At 34.6% G+C, this 21,289-nt stretch overlaps 1 protein-coding gene across 3 annotated transcripts in view; it reads right to left on the bottom strand.

The window, feature by feature from the left end:
- LOC139700562 (protein phosphatase 1 regulatory subunit 7-like) overlaps nucleotides 1-20,721 on the bottom strand; it is a 92,228-nt gene extending 71,507 nt beyond the window's left edge. For 2 of the 3 annotated variants that reach the window (XR_011703748.1, XR_011703749.1), the window contains exons 1-7: nucleotides 20,409-20,721; nucleotides 17,473-17,504; nucleotides 16,683-16,879; nucleotides 15,541-15,703; nucleotides 15,292-15,408; nucleotides 14,052-14,243; nucleotides 11,273-11,441 (exon numbers count right to left, since the gene is read on the bottom strand). Coding sequence is in view for 1 of the 3 variants with exons in the window: in XM_071599091.1 (XP_071455192.1) it covers nucleotides 5,944-5,960; nucleotides 11,273-11,441; nucleotides 14,052-14,243; nucleotides 15,292-15,408; nucleotides 15,541-15,703; nucleotides 16,683-16,879; nucleotides 17,473-17,504; nucleotides 20,409-20,505 (984 nt within the window). In the remaining 2 variants the exon portion in view is untranslated. Of the gene's footprint in view, nucleotides 1-5,527; nucleotides 5,961-11,272; nucleotides 11,442-14,051; nucleotides 14,244-15,291; nucleotides 15,409-15,540; nucleotides 15,704-16,682; nucleotides 16,880-17,472; nucleotides 17,505-20,408 lie in introns of those variants that run through there. The other variant, XM_071599091.1, reaches the window with a different exon arrangement.
- Between the last annotated feature and the right edge of the window lie 568 nt (nucleotides 20,722-21,289).

Raw genomic sequence — 21,289 nt, 5'->3', positions numbered from 1 at the left:
GTCATCTGAACGGGCATATCACATTTTAAAAAAGATAATACACCATTCAAAGCAGAAATCATGTTGATTCACCACCACCAAAGAAACCAAAGGCAATAAGGTCGGCCGGAAAGGTGATGACTTAAGTTTTCAGGGTTGCTGAAGAGATTCTGTTGATAGATTATCTTCCCATTGGTCAAACAATCATTAGACAATACCAAAATACCATCCTGGACCAACAACAGCAGAAGATACACGAAAAAAGGACAGGTTTGGCAAGGAAGACTCATATTTAATCAAGGTAATGCACGCCCACACACCTGCAGTTGACATGGCAAAGTTACATGAACTAAGTTACGAATTGTTGCCCCATCCACCTTATTCGGCTCCATCAGATTTACTTATCTTAGCCCTAGTTAAAAATTTTCCTCAGTGGACAGTTTCTCTCCAAACAAAAAACTAATAGCTGAAGTAGATGGGTATTTTGCAGGCCTGAAGGAATATAATTTTCGAGATGCGATCAAAACAATGGAACATTACTAGACCAAATGCATTAGTGAAGTGAGACTACATTGAAAAATAAAAAAGTTTCACAGAGGTTAGTAGTTTATTTCCATTTCATTCCAAGAACTTTTCAAATTACCCTCGTAAATTGTGGACTAAAAGCATTTACAAAAGACTAGGTATCGAGTAGTCTTAGAGTCGTTAGGCTTGCCGTGGACATGCCTTTGGTTGATGCCAGGGAAAATTCTTAAAAATTTACTAGCTAGCTAATTTAGTACCCTAATGAAGCAATTTGCATCGAGGTTCAATCTATCAGCTGTAAAAATTTGTATTCCACCACCTTTCCAGGGTCATATAATGGTGAGGATGCAATAGTACTCCTAACAATATCTTCTCGAAATCGGGCCTTTGGCTTACTTTTCCTTCATAGTAGTGAACAGAATTATTACCTTATGCACAGCAGGGTCGCATGAAATGCCAACAAAAACTTTGGAAATTGACCAAAGTCATATCTTTTATGCTTGTCTGTACCTAGTTAAGGAATTGATAACCAGGGTATGCACCATCTGCCTTTCTTCATGCATAATTCTAAGAAATAGGATACCAATTATGCAAAGACTTTCACAGGGTGAAGAGTAGAAGACATTGTTACCACCTTCCACTTTCTTCATGAAAATGTTTCACTTATACCTCATAAACAAGCACTATGATATCTTAATATATTATTGCATATTGTAGTTACTAAGTCATAGTTCAGAGTACTATATTTTTCAATGCTTTTACTTTATTGTTAAAATTCTGGGGAAAATCATATTCTTACCTCCTCATTTGACCAGGATACTAGTGCACAAGGGCGAGCAGATGGGTGAGTGTAGGTATTTAATTAAGATTAGGAAATGGCAATTTAGCTTGATAAAAAAGTACTAAATAATAATTGTAGAGCCATAATCCAATGAATTTATCATTTCTTCCTGTCTGCATGCTAGTTTTCACACCATCTAGACTGGACCTTGGACCAAACCCATAAGTAATTTCAGCTTCTTGCCCGTCATCAAATAAAATATGTGCACTATTTGGATTCAAAGCATTTTCTATTCCATGATTTTTCGGCAAACATTCTCATAGTAACCTGACATCAAATCATTCACCTTACAAAGCTCGCAAGATGACTATTGAGGAAACACAAATTTTCCCACCAATCTACATCTACATAATACCTTGCAAGCTGTCGCAAGGGCGTGTGGTGGGGGAGTGACCAATAATAGTAATTAATTAATAAATAAGCCAAATGATTATGAATTCACTTTCAAAATTAGACATCAATACCAATTGATAAAGTTGGCCAAAGTTATCACTGAAGCAAAATACATGTATGGCCAATAAAAAGTTATTGAAAGAAAATATTCAACTTCAATACTAATGAAGAAATGAAAAATCAAGGAACAACAGATGTGAAAGAGTCAGACCTCTGGAATTTCCAAATCAAAGTACAATACAATCATTACTTCTCAACACATGCAAGTTGGGTACATTTTACCAGGCAATTGAAGTCAGGCACAGAATAAGAGACACAGAAGTATAGAGGCACAGAAAAAGAAAATTTGCACACATAGAGACATAATTGTAATTTATTAAAACTTATCATCAATTAAATAACTCTTATTCAGAGTTACATAAACCATATCAAGACAAAAATAACAATGACAAGCATTCAATCACGAATATGTTTTGTATGTCCAATAAAGTACATGAGTTTGACTTCAAATGTTAAAATTACAATTTTGGTATCCACCAATATTATATTTGTCTTCGAATCCTCAAAAAAACTATGACATTGTGTCAAGGAATAAAATATGGCAGAGTTATGAATTATAGGCTCTGCCACACCATTAGTATGAATAATTGAGTAGCTTACTCAACTAGTATGATCACCTATCAATTAAGCTTTTGATTAACACAAGGACATGGGCATGCACTGCCAGAAAATATTTTCAAAACAATTCTGAATAACACCAAACTAGGATGATCATTCTTTTTCATAGCTTTCAAAAGGACATGTAATAACACTTGCAAAATATACATGCATTTCTATGCACATCAATCACAAATAGTAACAACATATACACAAGGTTTCCTAAGATGAGTGGAGTCCCTATTAAAAGGCTTCAGGTGTAAATGTCCCATGAAATTTAAATTTCAAAATTCATTACACTTATAACTGACAAGTATAACAAGATACTTCACAGTATACTTTCAACAGTTGACCAAAATTTTTAAATATGAAACTAAAAAACCATCTTCATCAAGTCAATTTACTTGCTGGAGAATAATTATCCCAATTCAATCGCTGAAACAGAAATTCCAAGATCTATAATTCTTCCAGATAGATTTTTAAGATTCTTTCAAGATTTTTAAGAATGGATAGAGACATATAACTGAAGAAAACCGCATAGACAATAAAATCACTGAGAACATGCAAGACACAACCAAAATTTATTTCCCTCATGAAAGACCAATACTTTCCAATGAAATTTGATGACTTCGGCCACAAACAAGGTTTACTCATCCACAATAGGTGTGGCTCATTACACACATATTTACATTAATAGGAAGAAAATTCTTCCATATTGTTATTATATGAATGATAATTATCACAGCATAAACTTCTGTTAATATCTAGACTTGTCTCTCAAGATACTCCCAATAGTAATTTTCAATAGACCTATTACCATATCAATATCTACACCCTCATGCATTTCTCTGCAGGGAGGAATACAAAATATTTTCCATTTTTTCAAAATAGGAACTGTGTATGTAAAACACTAGAAGTAAAATTGCACCTTAAGTCCTAAATTATCACCCCACATTATAATGTCAACATAGCACTTGTAATTATATTTACTGCCATACACACAAATGATGCTCATCAAAGATGCTCCCTAATTCATATGAGATGCATAATGCACCCCATGATTTTAGTGGTGACTCATGCATACATCCTTCACACTTCACTTTGATAAGACATAATATGAGGTCTGTCCCAAAAGTAGTATGACTTATTTTTTCCAGATAGACAGGCAGTGGTTTCTCTGCCTGGGAAGGGTAGTCTTAAGAAAGGCTGGAGGCCAGTGGAATTCGGCTGCCAGCCTTTGCAGAGTCGCGATCGCTCATTTTCAAAACCTCTATTACATGACCTTGTTACACTCCATCATGAACCGGTAAATGGAAGAGCACTACGCCATCAAATTTTGTGTTAAAACGCGAAAGAGATTCATGAAATGCTCAAGGCAGCATATGGTGATAAAGCCCTGGGTAGATTTGGTGTTTTTGAGTGGAACAAACAGTCTCAGGAGGGTAGAAAAGATGTTGAAGACACTAAACGTTCAGGATGCCCTTCGACCTCAATTAGTGACAAAAATTTTGCAAGAGTGAAGGCTTTGTTGGACAGGGATCGCACATTAAGTGTTTGCATGGTTTCTGATGGACTTGGAATCCCTAAAAGTGATGTGCCTTGAGTTTTGAACGAAAATATGGCCATGAGAAAGGTGTACGCGATTTTGGTGCTATTAGCTCTCTCAGACAAACAAAAGGAAACTTGCATGCAGATCTGCCAAGAGCTTCTTGACAATATTAGTGAGGATCCCAATTTTTTAGGCAATGCCCCACCAGACTTCTTCCTCTTCCCCCGCCTTAAATCCACGCTGAAAGGACGTCCCTACCGCTTGGTAAAAGAGTCACAACAGGCCATGATGAGGGAGCTTAGCATTATTCCAGGCACGGCCTTCCACAAGGCATACAAGGCATGGAAAACCAACTGGCAGCAGTATGTAGATGCAAAAGGGTGCAACTTCGAAAACTTTTGAGTGAATGTATCAATTCTGGCAATAAATTTATTTAATCGACTCAGTCACACTACTTTTCGGACAGACCTTGTATGTAACACCATCATTTCTCCCCTCAAATTTTTTCAAGGTAGTGGTAGCATGTTTCTTAACGTTGTATTTCCTTAAACCAACACATTTTTTCTGATTTTGTAACACAATTGAGATAAAATTACACATCAGCTAACTCTGAAAGAGAGCTAATATTTATCATGCAGCCCTGTTTTATTGCTTTATTAATCACTAAAAATTGGTTATAAACCACTTATCAAGAGATTGAATTAGGGCCGAACTGTTCTAGAACTATTTTATACCACATGGGTGGAGGCGGATTCAAGGCACACATAAAGGGGCAGTCTCTTCAGCAAGTGCAGCTACACACAGCAAGGCACAAGAATTTATGGAGCTCGCTCACCCTTGATTCTTTGAATGGCAGGTGTGTTAAAAAGTGTGTGCATCCCCCCTTTTTAATTTTGACTCCAACTTTGACAATAACAGCCCTTGGTTACATTTCCAGAACTTAAAATATGGCTTTTGATTTTCTAAATAATATTAACCATATTAGGAATATCTGATTTAAACAAATTAAGGTGTAAATATTTCATTGAATAATTTAATACACTTGAAATTAAATCTCAAAAGGTTGGAATGAATCTAACCAACACTATCCCAACAAAAAAGATCGAAGGAGAATTATTTTTGAATGACAAAAATGTTACTTCAAAAAATTATGCTATAAATCCTAAAAATGATAGTAAACATTCATGGGTGCGAGAAGCCACAAAATTTGGCATGGAAACAAAAGCTGCATATTTATTTCTGAATCCAATGCAAACGTATATGTGGACATAACTTATGGACTTGAAAATGTAATTTATACTAACAGAATCATTTAGTTAGCTGTAATCTGGTTTTGGTATGAGCTACGTCAGTCTATGCACCCTGAGAATACATCTCCAATGTAAATCTAGGATTTACTGCACGCACACACACACACATATATGTGTGTGTGTGTGTATATATATATATATATATATATATATATATATATATATATATATATATATATATATATATATATATATATATATATATATATATATGTATATAATATATATAATATATATATGTTTATATATACATATACACACATACAGACACACCTATATATATATGTATTTATAGACACAAACACAAAGTCAGTCATTCCATTATTGCTAAGAAGTCATTCACAATTGTTAATGCAAAAATAAAATACATCAAAAAAATTGAGACCAGTTATCACTAAAATTAACCAAAATATAGTTGAATCGATATTTACACTGATCACTGAATATGTTGCATATACCAGCACATGATTCCTTCGAAACAATTAACTTTGACGATCCTTGGGAATAAAATACAATGTATTGTTACATGATACAGATATAAAAACAAGTTCATGGGCAAAGGCCTTCCGCCAGTTGAATAAAAATGGTTAAATTAGTCCTGCTGCAATACTTTGAAACAATACAAAAAAATTAAGATTACACTCAGTCTAACAATTCCAATGGTGAAGGAGTGAGGGCTTGCACCAATTTCATCTTTGTAGCTGGACTGAAATAAAAATTTTGAAATATATTATGTAAAAGTAGTTTGATGGCAGCATGTTAAAAGTGATATAAGCACTCATTTTACATTCCCATTTCCTGAAATGTATTGCACAATTCAATCCCACCAAAGTTACACAATTTTAAAACATGCCTAATTCTAATTCATCTTGTCACTATAGTAAATTGCAAGCTATAACTATATTATTAACTTTCAACTACTGTGTACCCTATTTTGAAGTCAAATCTTAATTATCTGTGCTAATGGATGCATGATAGAGAAAGAATTATCAAAAAACACTGATAATAAAATACTTGGGAAATATGTAGGTGATACACATGGCCCAATTCGTATGAATCAAAATAGTTTTAAAAAAGAAGCAACTTCAATTAGGACACAAATGAACTCTCCTTTTTCATTACGGGTGATTAATTTGAAGTTTTTTAGACATATAAAGTGCAATTGTTTCCAGTTTTCAGCCATATCATTAAGGGTGGAATTATGATTGAACAATCATCAAGTGAATAGCAGAAGGTACTGCCAGAAAGCTAACTAACCATGTAGCCAGGGAAATTAATGATTGGTAAAGAAAAAATATTAACACAGGATAGCTGATATGGTTTCTAGGGATGCATATGCATCATATGATACCAATTAAAGTAATACAGAGTAGGTAGTTAACTTCTCAATTATTCCATAGTAAAATTTACATATTTGCTCCCCTCAAAGGAGAATATGGAATGCTCAGGGCTAATGAATGTGAGGAAAACAAAAATTACAGACAGTACAAAAACTTTTAAATTAATACAAATATACATTGACAACTTGATTGTTTTGAACAACTTGAGTGTATTTGATTTTCAAAGAATTGAATTATCTTTACGATTGTAATTTCAAAAAAATGTTAAAGTGCAGGGAAGAGAATAGCATGATAATCTGCAAAACGGACAACTTGCACACAAATTATTGAGAATTTACTCTACGTCAAATGTCCGTATTTTAATTTCTAAATCATTGGCATCATTTAATGCAAATTGAAATAATATTTAATGATTGATAAATAAAACATATAGCATCAGCAGTTTTTAGGGGAAATGATTGACAGTTAAGGGCCTTTGCACCATTAGGGATATGTGGGCCATTTTTTCTGGACATGGTATTCATGGCATGAGAAATAATAGCATAGAGAAACCCAGAGTTGAAAAACTTCATTAGGCCTTCACTTTACAATAGGGGTCAAGTTCAAACACAGTTTAATGACTGATCTGACAAACGAGAGGTGTCTGAAAAGTTGCTGACCTCAGCATGAAGATGGCAGCAATCTTCACCAAAAGTTGGGGAATGTGTTTGCACATGTGCTGAATTGTACTTGAAAATTATTCAGTCATTTTGGATAGTCTGTTGTAGTTTGACAATCATTTGAGTGAGTCAGTTCAAAGGATTTTGTGAAAATGAAAAAACTGAGTATCAAGCGAACAAATGTTTTTGAAGACAACACATACACAAATCAAAGATGAGTTGAATGCTGTGTACGGGGGCTTTGCAGCATCACTTACAACTGTGCAATTTTGAGCAGGTGAATTTAAACGTGGCCATAGCAACTTGGCTGAAGATGAATGTTCAGGATGACCAAAAACTGCATGAACCACTGATAAGATCAAAAAAGTTCACCAAATGGAACTGAACCATCGAATTTAGGTGAGAGAGGTGGCAGAGGCTAAGGGCATACCAAAAGAATGCAGTTGTCATACATTGTCAACAGAATTATACATGCACATAAGCTATCTGCACTTTGGGTGCCGCATTTGCTCACTCAAGACCTAAAAGCATTCGAACGAACATTTTCAAGGCCCTGTTGGAGCATTGTAAGCAAAGCAAGTCAGATTTTTTGCATTAATTCATAACTGTAGATAAAACTTGGATCTACCACTACACTTCTGAGACAAAAGAAGAAAAAAACAGTGGACTGGGAAGGGTGAACCAGCTCCAAAAGATGCAGAGATGGTTCCATCAGCCAGGAAGGTGATGGCGCCTGTTTTTTGGGATACTCAGGGAATTGTGCATTGAGTATCTTCAAAAAGGTGAAACAATAACTTGAGAGTATTCAGGAAAATTCAAATAATAATTACATATAAACATACATAAGAAATGAAATTGAACTTCTCATTCTATAGCGCAAAATCAATTTTTTTCATAAAACACAACAAATAAGCTATCATGACTTCAAACCTTTCTGCTTAATATAGCTATATAACATTTTAAGTATACCATGGCAATTTCCCATGGCCCACACATTGGTGACTTAATTGGCCAAAAATATTCTAGCACTTCAACAGGTTACCAATTCTGACTCCACCATCCACCTACTCTTAAAATATGGGAATCAATGCCATTATGACTTTCTCATCTCTCTCTAATCTACCTAAGCTAAAGAGTTTGGAAGAAAATGAAATACTACCTTGATCAAAAAGTTCCCGGAATAACCACCGTGTGGCGCTCCCATCGTTCCGATTTGAGTTCTGTTTTTTATGTTAAATTGGTACATCTGTTGTTGATATTCCCTTTAAATCTTAGTGTCATAACTTGACATTTGCAAAAGTTACGTAGCCAAGAGTACATCTATCTCTGTGTGTGTTGGCGATTTTTTACAATTTCAGAAATGGATTTAAATTTGCAACAACGAACTTGTATTAAATTTTGCGTAAAAAACGGATTTAGTGGCGCACGGACGTTGGAAATGTTGGAAAAGTGTTTCGGCAACGATTCTCTAAAAAAAACGGTCGTTTACCAGTGGCACGAGCGGTTCAGAAGTGGTCGTGAGTCAATCGAAGATGATGAACGCAGTGGCAGACCATCGACATCGAAAGTCGGTGAAAAAATTGATAAAGTAAAAGAAATGTTGGTCAATAACCGCAAATTAACCATCAGAGAAATAGCGGAGGACTTGAACATTGCCTATGGATCCGCCCAAGACATTGTGGTTAATGATTTGGGTTTCCGTCGTGTAGCAGCAAATTTGGGCCCAAAAGACCTCAATTTCATGCAAAAAAGAGACCGTGTTGACGTCGCAAAAGACATGACTTGCGAGGCTGAATCCGATCCCACATTCATCAAAAGGATCATTACTGGAGACGAGACGTGGGTTTATGAGTACGACACGCAATCCAGACATCAGGCAAGTGAATGGCGTTCACCAAATGAGCCGAGACCAAAAAAACCACGTCGTTTTCAGTCAAAAAAGAAGGCAATGCTGACGGTTTTCATGGATTACAACGGTGTAGTGCATCATGAATTTTTGCCAGAAGGCCAGACAGTAAACAAAGAGTATTATTTGGGCGTTATGAGACGTTTGCGTGAAGCAATTCGCCGAAAGAGACCAGAAATGTGGGCAGAAAACTCGTGGATTTTGCACCATGATAACGCACCGTCGCACAGTGCTATCATTATTCGTAATTTTTTGACGAAAAATGCAACAAATACCATCCCACAGCCACCGAATTCACCTGATTTGGCTCCCTGCGACTTCTTTCTGTTCAATCGAGTTAAAAAACCATTACGGGGAACGCGTTTTAGCAGCCGAGAGGAAGTAATGGAAAAATCGCAGGAAGCACTGATGGACATACCGAAAACCGAATATAAAAAATGTTTCGAGGATTGGATCAAGCGCTGGCATAAGTGTGTTGCAGTCGATGGGGATTACTTTGAAGGGGACAATATAGATTTAGATGAATAAACTTGTATTTTTAATTTTCTGAATAAATTCCGGGAAATTTTTGATCAAGGTAGTATCACCAAGGTAGTAATTTATATAAACAGCAATTGGTTTGGCAGGTCTCCTCTCCACTCTTTGCGGGTGGAACCCTTAATTAATACAGTTGACTCTTGTCACTATTAAACAACTTTGTAAAAAAAATCATTATATTCTCCAATATTATTTTACCTAGACCATTTACACCTTTAAAAAAAAAGTTGTGATTTTCGAAACAGTACTGAGTTTTTGTAAAATCAATAGTCGAGACATAGCATCTATCTAATAGGTCACTGATCACTATCACTTCAGATTTTGTTATCCTTATCAGAACTTCCATCAGTTCCTTCACAATTTGGCACATCAGGCAAATCTTGAATTTGTATAAAATTTCATTTTAGCTCATTCGCCTTCAATTCTCTGCATCCATGATAGTGTAAGGGGTAACAATAAATGCCACAGTTTAACAAATATATTATCTCTCCAAAACACGGTTTCACAAAAACAACATGGAAAGCTTATAAACTGATAGGAATTAGAGAGATAGCTCATAATAGTTCCAAATTATTTCACCGGGCAGTGAAAACCCAAACACTACATGAACACATGTAAAGACATCAGCTGCAACGTGGCACTGATGACAAAAAAACGTTTTAATACATGAGCAGACCACGAAGAATGTATATAAACTTTAAGGCATATTAGAAGCACCCCATGGATTAGCCATACTTTGAGAGGTAAAAGGGGCATCCTATACGCTGGTAAATGTTGGTAGTTATTTTGCCCACACTAACATATGTGTGATGCCAACATGCTTTGTTATCAAAACAGAAAATGTTCCCACAGACCAATTCTGATTCAGATCAACTATTCTTGAATTCTCTCAATAATGTATTTTCCCAAATTATTCCTAAAATTTTGAGTAATTTTGACATTTGCTGATTTTTCCTGATTTCTCTAAAGGAGTGACCACCATTACTATATGAAGCTCCAATTTACCTAACACATTCTCAAAGTTTTCAATAATATTTTCCCACACTGTTTCCCCAGTATTTGAAGAAATTGAGCAATTAGACTTTTTTCCTATCTCCCAAAGTGAGTGGCCACCCTTTAACTTGCCACAGAGCCACATTAAATCTTCTTGTGGTCAATAATATTTGTTGTATGCATCTGAAAATAATTTCTTTAATAGGCATAAGTGATAATTCAAATAATGCAATAAAAATTATACAAAGCATGTGAAAACAAATCAGGAACGTTCTTGAAAAAATTAGGTACCTGCCTTAATCATAAATGTTTCTGAGCAATATAATGCAATGGATACAGTGCAAGTATTATGAATATTAAGACAAAGAGCTAGCAGGTCCTCATGGACTTAACATGCAAAAAGTAAGGTTACACATCAACAGGCAATGACAGAGAGCATAAGCAGAAATTCTCCACAAAATTTGTCCAAGTATAAGAAGGTAAAGAATGAAAACATTTAAACTAATTTCCAAGTCAACTATCAACCCCGGCAATGAACTAACAACAGTAGCATATCAAAGAATTGTAAGTCAACTATGCTTACCGATTGGAAATCCATCTATTTCTTCGAGCCATGGCAGAGTTACAAGCAATTTAACTCGGACGTCAGTTTGCTCGTCCAATGGATTTCCTAGGATATAGATTGACTTTAATTCTCTCAATTGGTCCAGAACTTGAAAGCTTGTGCTAACAGGCAATTGGTTGCCATTTAGCTGAAAAAGAAGAGAAAAGATTTTATAGTGTGACTCTCTTCATGGGAGTTGAGCCTGATAAATTTAACAATATCTATTCACACCTGTAGGGTAAATGTTAGTCAACTAAACTGGCAACTAATAAGAACACTTATACAAAATAAATACCAGAATATAAAATAATACATAAATTGAAGGTTCTTAGACTGATTGGCACAGTTGCAATGAGCAAGCATCCAAATTAACTTGCTTTGCGCTGCCTTTTGATTTAATTAAATAGATGAACACATTTAATTCAGTTTTCATTAACTCTTCCTCACTCTTGGTTTTGCCATGCCACATAATCCTACATATCACAATACAATTGTACTGCCAAAAAAAGACAAAGGGAAGAAACTACTATGGCTGTCATCTGAATCATTAATTTCAGCCTGGCCTGCTATAACATAGTAATCTAATGAAGCAAGCTGAATTTATAAGAAAAATCTATTTAGAGACAAAAAGTATGCTTGTAAATATTCCAAACAAAATATTCCAACTAGAAAAGTAAAACACGTGGAAATTAACCAGTCAGACCATACAAACGCTTATTCAGATGTAGGAGACTGCACAGAGGCATAGTGTTGATTTACAGCAGTCTGCTATGATTCATGCTCATATTCAGATGGTATAACTTTGCTATGGACAACATTTTCACAACAACCAAAAACTTCTGACGCATGGACTCAACATGAATGTCAGAATCATAGATATGATAGGATTTTACCCAAATCCACTATACCCCAAAGTTTTATAATTTCAAGAATGCATAATGGCAACACAATACCCTGAAGTAAAATGAAGGGCATAGGTAAAAACTTTATTCCTAAGAATCAGTGCAATATATTGCTATAAAATAAATAAGGTCATTTATTTAATATTTATGGCATTTTTTTACTCATTTTCCAACACTGTCATGTTTATAACCCATTCCTGAGAGAAGAAAAACATTTATATAGGTTAGCAGTGAAAATTAGGCCCAGCAATCAATCTGAAAAATTAGGCCATAGGTCAAGCAACACTTGACCTCATTCTTAAATGTTCACTCTTGAAACAAACTGCTTTCACCACCATTCTTTCTATCTGGAACAATCTCACTAAATCTAGAATTCCAAAGCTTACATTTCATGCAGTACATCTGAGCAGCTTCTCATTCACCATAAATTAGCCTTTAGAAATGCCAGTCGCTGGGTTATATCTTTTCAACAGTTTTCACAAATTTCTTTATTTACTCTTTCATTCAATCTTTAAATATTACTTCAGGTACATCCATTTCCTCTAATACCCTCATTGCAACTTTCAAGCTTCAATAGCACACCACCCAAAAATGCAGAAGATTTTTATTCAACCTATTCAATTTCAAGAGTATATTAACAATTTTGAGAATTTTGGAAACATGGTAACTACGCCAACTGCTCTTAATATTATGAAAAAAAACAATTTATGCAAGCAATATTTCCTTCTAAATCTTTTATAAGAGGCCATAAACACTTCATTTCGCAAAATTTAGTCTACATTGATTTGGTCCCCTCCAAAGTACTCTCCATTCATTGCTAGGCACTTATTCCATCTTTTTTTCCACAGTTTAAAACACCCTTGGAAGTCCTTGGTAGTCATGCTTTTCAGTTTACTCATAGTTTCTTTCTTAATTTATTGTGCCCATATCTTCCCAGTTATGTCCCCTGTTCAAATTTTTGCATTTTGGGAATAGGAAAAAGTAGCAGGGGGGGGGGGGGGGAATCAGGTGAATAATGAGGATGATCAAGGATGGTGATTGAATTTTTTGCCAGAAACTGGTGAACAATCAATGCTGAATGTGCAGGTGCATTGTCATGCTGAAGGATCCATCCATCATGTTCGGTTGGCATAGTGTGCATTGTTGATTTTCCTAAATTCAGCTCATCAGCTATCATTCGCACAGTTTTTCGACGATTGGTAAGGAGAAGGGATCGTATGCAATGATTGTTGTCATCAACGCAGGTCATTGAAGGTCATCCCGGCCTTGCATCATCCATGGTGTCTTGTTGGCCATCTTTAATGCTTATTATACTTGAAAACTGATGTTTTCTTCAGAGCATTATCGCCGTGGACAGCTGTCAACATTTCAGTAATGTCTTGATAACTTTTACCACACTTCACCAAAAAACTTGATGTTGATTCATTGCTCCATGATTTCGTCAATTTCCATTTTAGAACAATAGAGAAAAAAAGGGCACCAGAAACTAGCATAACTGGCATCATACACACAGCTCAACAATCCACCAAGCACAGACGGCTTATTGGGTCTCAGACAACTAGCGCCGCTAGTGGGCCGGGTTATAGTCTGCCTAATGGCCGCCAGACTGCACCAGTTCACGTATTTATTGAATAGACCTTGTATTAGGCTAAATTTCATTAAAAGATCTTAAAGCATTGTTAATTTATTCCATTATGATATAACATATAAAAAAATGAAATGAAATTGAAGATGTAAATTACATCAATTTCCCAGTGAACTAATAACAATGATTTAAACCTCATAATATATAAAACCAATTCATTTTCTTCAGAACAAAAATGATTCATGCTTAACATCAAATTAACACAACTTACCCACAGTTCCTCAAGTTTAGTGAGATGCTGAATATTCTGTACTTGTTCTATTTTATTTTTTGCCAAGTCCAACAGGGTTAAATCTGTCAGGGACTCTAAGCCCTCTATTACGGTGACTCCATTCTCAGAGACATAAAGTTCCTTTAAATTTGTCAAGGTGGACAAATTTTCAATTTTCATAATTCTGTTGGCCTAAGATTAAAAGAGTACCAATGTTATTTATTTTATTACATTGTACAGATGCATTATTCCAAGGAGGAAGAGATCAGAAGTATTACTAATAAATAGATATTCAAAATCAAATCATTAAAATTATGTAACTTGATATTTTTATTTTACACACTTTAAATCTTAAGAAACCACAAACTGGAAAATTTCAGGCAAATATTTCGAAGCAGAGTGCAGTACATCAAGTCTCTCAAATAATTTACAAAAAAAACAATGATTTGAAGCATATCGGTAGTCACACCAATAATAAAAAGATATGTAGCTATTCATTACTTTCCATAATGAAAACATATGGTAAACTTCAATGAAAAAAAACTACAAAAGAACATTGCAACATTTATATCATAAGACCTAAATTTATGTGACCTATCTACCATAGCCTCTTTTATCCTTGAAATGTAAAATGTTTCAAACACAAATTTTACCTACTTCATTCCTCATTCAACTCAAATTAATGGTCACCTTTTTTCTGTAAGCACCACCATTCTCCCTCAAGAAAGAACTCCTCATTGAAATCACTAACTTTGATATTGCACACTCTCACGGATTTTACATTTTTTAACAGACTGTTTACTTTATTTCTTGCTTTTATCTCTTTTCTTGGCTTTTCAGAAATCTATTGAAAATATTTCATCAGACCAGCTCCTTGAAGATTAAATATACGATTTCCGTACATTCTCACAATATTAGTGTTCCCCCATTAACAAAAAAGGGCAAATGAGAAATTTCTAAAAGCAGTTGCATTGATCACAAAGTGTTTACAAGAATAAGTATTTTGCAGGCAACAGTGCCCACAGCGGAGGAGGAAAAACATCTATTAGTACACACTAATATCAAGGTTGATCAACCTATTAAGTGAATTCTGAAGCAAATACATGAGAGAATATTTAGAAATCAACCAAGTAATTTAAAATTTTCTCTTCTATACACTACAAAATTGGAAAACGCTTACGGAAAGAAGAATATAAAACCAGAAAAACTCCCATGTTTTTCATCATATTTATACTCTTACCTGTAGGCATAACAGTCTCAGGCACACCAGATTATCTAAATTTTCTATTTTTTGAATTTTATTTTTGCCTAAAAATAATTCCTTAAGAACAGGGAAGTTTTCTAAATTTTCAATGCACTGTAAGAGAATTTTTTTTAATCATTACAAAAATCATACTTGCTTTACCCAATATATTCACCTAACTTTCCATGTAAATGCAGAAAATAAGCATTTATTTGAGAAGGGTTAATATATTTAAGTGACACAAACCCTTAGCCTGTTGTCACCCAGTTCCAAAGTTTCTAAACCAGTTAGAGAACCAAGATTTTCCATCCTGGTTATCCTGTTCCCATTTAAGTACAGCTTTGTTAACTTTGCTAAATGGTTTAACCCACCAATTCTCTCAATTCTGTTGAAAGACAGATCAAGTACTCTGAAAGGAAATAAATCACAAATCAAGTTTCAAACTAGCTTCCCCAAGACTAAGACAAGCAGTAATTGCAAGCATTCTTCATCAATCAACTGACAGCAATGATATATTTTATTTTTATACAACTTCATTCATACAGAATAGAAGTGACTATATTATATATAGTATAAATATTAAGTATTCACCAGCAATATGCCATTAATTGAAAAATATTTTTGCAAAAATCATTGATGTCATAAAAATATGAGCAAACAAAATTAAGGGTTTACTAGGAAACTAAAGCACTAATCAAACACATGATAAATAAATCACTGACTTGAAAAGTAATGTATTATTTTTTCTTGACAACCAGTTTGCCTACATCTTTATCAGAATTCAGGATCTCTAGCAACGCACAGCTTTTTGTAAAGAGGTTTTCATTAAACATATATCTGATAATTACTTAGCATAACATCCTTAGTTCCCCCAAATTTTGAAATCAAATGCCATCTCCTTATCAATACACATTCTTCATCACCTTTTCTTGACTATGACAATGGAAACATGCATGTGCATATTATTATGTGTATTAGCATTTTTTAACTCAGGGATACACATAAGCAGACCACCTGCATGTCAAGTGGCAATGTGACAGGGTGTTCTCATTTCCTCTGAGCTTTCAAGGAAAACTTAATTTATTCTTGTAAATTCGGGAATATCAAACAGCCCTGTCATGCTCAGAAAGGCTAATGGGACCCCTCAAATAACCAATACTTTTCTTTAAGTGTATCCAGAGTAACTGTATTATTTGCAAAAATCAAACTCTTTTTACATTTATTGATTCTGATGCATCATTACCTAAGTGTAACCCACAATGCACAATGCACAATGGAGTCTTCCACAGCCATAATTAAGTCTCCTAAACTATAAAACAATTCTATGAAATGCAAGATTAACAGGTTAATAAAATCAAAAGGGATCAAATAGCTCAGGCCATACTCACTCTAAGTTAGCCAATGAATCCAAGTTTTCAATGACAGTTATCTGATTATCCGCTAATTCCAATTTTACAAGTGCTGGATAAATCATTAGATTTTCGATCTTTTTCAATAGGTTCCATCCTCCTAATAATTCCTGCACAAATATTGGACCTTCAACTTCACATAAACTTTTAACCCGGCAATGCTGTATATTGAGGACCTGAAAATAAAGAAAAACCCATCAAATTTAAAAGCACCAATCTAACAGGTGAATATACAATACTGAGTGAAGTATTCCCATGCACATACTCAGCATACAAATATTATTTCATGAGCCGTAATGAACACCCGATTCCAACAATCAGTTACTAATGCAAAATAATTTTCCCTTTTCAGAAAACAGTAAGCCATGTCATAAATTTATATTAAAATGCATATACCTGTACTTGAAAAACTATTGATTGGGAAACATCTGTATTTTTTAATTCAGAAAATTGGACCTCATACAGTAGTGCTGCAGATTTATATTGGAAAATATAACAACATTAAATAAGAGATGCTAAAATACATTTATCTATATGATGCGTGTTTTAAGCGCTAATTTTCTTTCAACTCCCACGAATAAATTTCAAGTAATGACCTAAGGCTTGAAGTACCCACTACACTCCCACTAACCCCTGATACATGAAAATAGGATATCATTATTTGCTTCGATGACTGTTGCCAACCACTGTTGCCATAACATTTACAAAACAACCATATCAATAACATTTAACTACTTCGAACAAATAACAGGACAGAACATTCACTCACCGGATTGGATGGTGTTGGTTCTTCCTCTAATGCTGAAAAAATATAATTGCACTCAGGTTATTAATTATTATAGCAAACATTTAAATAATGGACATTCACAGTGAGAGTCAAAATTTACTATCAACATTCAATTAAATATTTTCCACACAGCACGCAACAATCCTAATATGGAGTATTTCTCTGCCATGGTATTCCCTCAATACACTGCACCTAATGATTATTCTTCTGTTGGAATGCGGCAGTTGAGGTTTTAACATACTTAAGTAAACTTGAGCTGAAACTTTTCTGAACATGGGCTCGAATACTTAAACTGTGATGTAACTAAGCCTTTACTGGGTCTGGATTGATTTGAAAAATGAATAAATTGGGTTGGAGGGGGCTGGATAATAACTGGGCTTTATCTCTGGTAAAGACATGATTAAGGTGGAGCCCTGCTGGAAACAGAAGTCAAAAGGGCAATCCATGGTGCAAGTGAGCAAGACCTTACCTGAAAAGTTAATAACTTTTAGGACTGGTTTTGTAATACCTGTTTGAACTGAACATTAACTTTAACCTCCAGTTGAGGCCAAAAATCAGTTTTACAATCACTGATTAAGTTTAAACTGTCAGTTAAATTACTCGTCAACTTAAAGATGGAATCTTGAGTGTCAGATTTTACTATTTTCTGCATTATTCTGAGACATCTGCCTTGAGTCCTTCATAAGATGTGTGTGGCCTCTGTATACTTGATGCTGTCTTTTTTTCTGTATTCAGCCTTATATTTATGAATGTTTTTGGGTCCCTATTTGTGTTCATTTTACTCTCTACTATTTTAATTATTTACAATTTATTGATATATCTAGTAAAAAAATTTTGCTACTTTTTTTGGAAATATACTAAACTTTGAAAAATTAATTAACAGTGTTAAGGTTCAACAATGGACACCATTATGTAACACCCAATCTATTCCTCAATTTGGAATGCTGTAGTAGACATTTCCTTTCTTATGCTCATCAAACTTGTTTATTCAATATCTATCAAAAGACGTGTTTGAAATCCTGTCCATCCCTTGGATAAAACAAAATCTTTCATGTATGCTTGAGAGACTGACAACTTCCTGTAGCAAGTGCCTATTTCCCTTCAGTTCGCTCAGGAGGGCCACCTAGCGGCCGAAATACACATATCCGACGCACACCCTTGTCTTTCCCCGTTTGTTGTTTACCACTTGACATTGCTCAATTTGAGTAATATTCTCCCAGGAGTGAGACCCTTTTTCAATGTGTGTTTTTCTGAATGCTCGCAAGGGTTTCAGCTCTGTGGTTGTCCCTGGAGTGGAATTCACTCCCGTAAATAGTCATGGTAAGGTGTAGAGGTTCATAAACCCAGGTATCCTTTAAGGAGTCCCTTTAACCCTGTGCAGGATCCCATTTGGGTATGAGTGCGTGTCTCTGTAGTTGGTCACTAGCGAGAAAGTAACATTCCCGCAAACTACTACAGAAGGGTATTCTGGTTGAGAGGTTGTGGTTGGCCACTGTCATGGAATTTCTTTTTCTTTTCCTACAAACCACAACAAGTTTGGTTTTCCCTGCGGGAGGAGTGGTGCTAACTTATAACGGCTATAGGAGTTTTCTTTTAACATTTTGTCCATAAATTAACGAGACCATATTAGCAAAGGGGTTGGGCAATTGCCAACTATTGATTACAGGGAAAACTCAGAAGTGTTTCAGGGCTACCGTAGGAGTAAAGCTTTAGAGATAAAACTACCAAGAGAAAATGACGGTTACATTTTACTAAAAATAACGATAATTCATTTTAAAATCAAAGATTTCTTCCATTGGATTTAACAAATTCTGCGATATTTTCATACTAGCATATTTATCTTGTACAAGTTGATAGAACTACTCAGTAGAACTGGAATTATGATTTACCACCGAAATTAAATGCCTAACATTGTCTAATAACAATTTGTTCAAATTAGGCACAAAGCATATACATTATCGTTTCAGGCTTCACTTCGTGCAATTGTGTGATATCCATATTTCACGATTTTGTATTTTCCACGGCCTGTGTTCCACAGTAGTCTGTGGAAAAGTACCATTTCTTTTAATATGGATAGTATAAAAGATATCATAAGCATTATACATAAATACAAATCTGTGGTAACTATCACATTGATTTCAATTAATGTGGGTCTAATGCAAAAAAATCATGCCATATAATTCGGTTTTAAGTTTTACAATTGGATCATACATGGTAATTCGGTAATTAATTACCCGTTACTGCTTTATCAGTACATCACATCAAAAATATAATATACATTGCAAATTTTGGCCCACAAAAACACAAAATACACAAAAACGAAATCATGTAGATTACTTCCCAGTTCAGAGTTACCCCGAAAAAACATTCACTACAGTTATCCAGGTAAAATGTCGTCGACTTCGGGAGACATTTCGCAATGAACTAACGCAGAATCGGATGAACAAAATAAAATCTAACACACAAGTAAAAATTTAAACAGATTCACAATTATATTGACGCCAGATTGTTCTCAAGTTTTGAATTAAAATGACAAAAGAATTATACTTATCGGTATAGCTAAATATGAATCGTTAATCAACACGCTAAGGGAATTAATTGAATGCTATCATGCTCAACTACTAGAAGAAATTGTAATCATTAAAACCTTATTTTGCAAAAGTGCAATTTTTAGAGACAATTTAAGGGGGGAAACAATGACGATAAAAATCGTCAATAGCTGAATTCAAGGAAAATGAAATCTTACTTTCAATATCTCTCTCTACCTCTTCGTTATTTCGCCGGCCATACAATGATATTGAATTTTCAATCATTAAAACCTTATTTTGCAAAAGTGAACATTTAGAGACAGTTTAAGGGGGGGGGACAATGACGATAAAAATCGTCAATAGCTGATTTCAAGGAAAATGAAAACTTACTTTCAATATTTGTCTCTACCTCTTCGTTATTTCGTCGGCCATATAATGATATTGAATTTTCACTTTGCATGTCACAATTACCCACGGTCACTTCCATTTACTTAGATCCAATTTGAAGACAAAATACAGAACAACGCCACTTAATTACACATAAATTTCCAGATTTAAGCCCCAGATGTCCATACATCCAACAGGAAAAGCTCTACCAGGGGAGCCAACATGCACATCTATGATATCGTGGATACCTTGATTTTTAAAACTTGTAGCATTTAAAAGGAATGCGGATATGAACTTAGCCATTCTTATCGTTATAAGATTAATTTAATGGATTCTTAGAACATTTTATCGATGAAATTATGTATTTTTATTTACCAATTCTAATTTTCCAAAAAACGCCGTCGAAAACCCAAAGGAGGAAAAAATTAGAAAAAATGAAGCCCAGCGGCTATCCAACGCGATAGAAGTTCGTAACTATTCATTGCAAATGACGACTCTCGACAATAGCAGGGCAACGTTAATAAATTCCATATCCATCTAATAACGCTACTCCTAACCTTTAGATATTTTTAAAGACATCTGAAGCGTTCCTTGAATGCAGTTTTTATCCTTCAATAAGTACTTAGGAAAAATTAGAAATGGAATTATTTTGGATAGATTTTTTTCTTTTTCAACATGATATCATTTTTATCTTGACTCACTTTCCAAGCATTTCTTCATCTAGTTTAAGCTGTCCAAAATAGAATTTCGTGAGGTCTTCAAAATTGGCATCATAGCTGGCGATGACCTCTTCGTTCTTCGTGAAACGTTTTACTACGAGCCATTTTCTCAAGTTTGGAAATGAAAGTCAATCGAACCAAAATCTGGTGACTATTTTATATGTA

The sequence above is a fragment of the Hetaerina americana genome, unplaced genomic scaffold (assembly GCF_022747635.1).
Source record: "Hetaerina americana unplaced genomic scaffold, ioHetAmer1.1.p SCAF_105, whole genome shotgun sequence".
Lineage (NCBI taxonomy): Eukaryota > Metazoa > Arthropoda > Insecta > Odonata > Calopterygidae > Hetaerina > Hetaerina americana.
The sequence above is the reverse complement of the archived record's forward strand: the minus strand, read 5'-3'. Positions and strand labels throughout refer to the sequence as shown.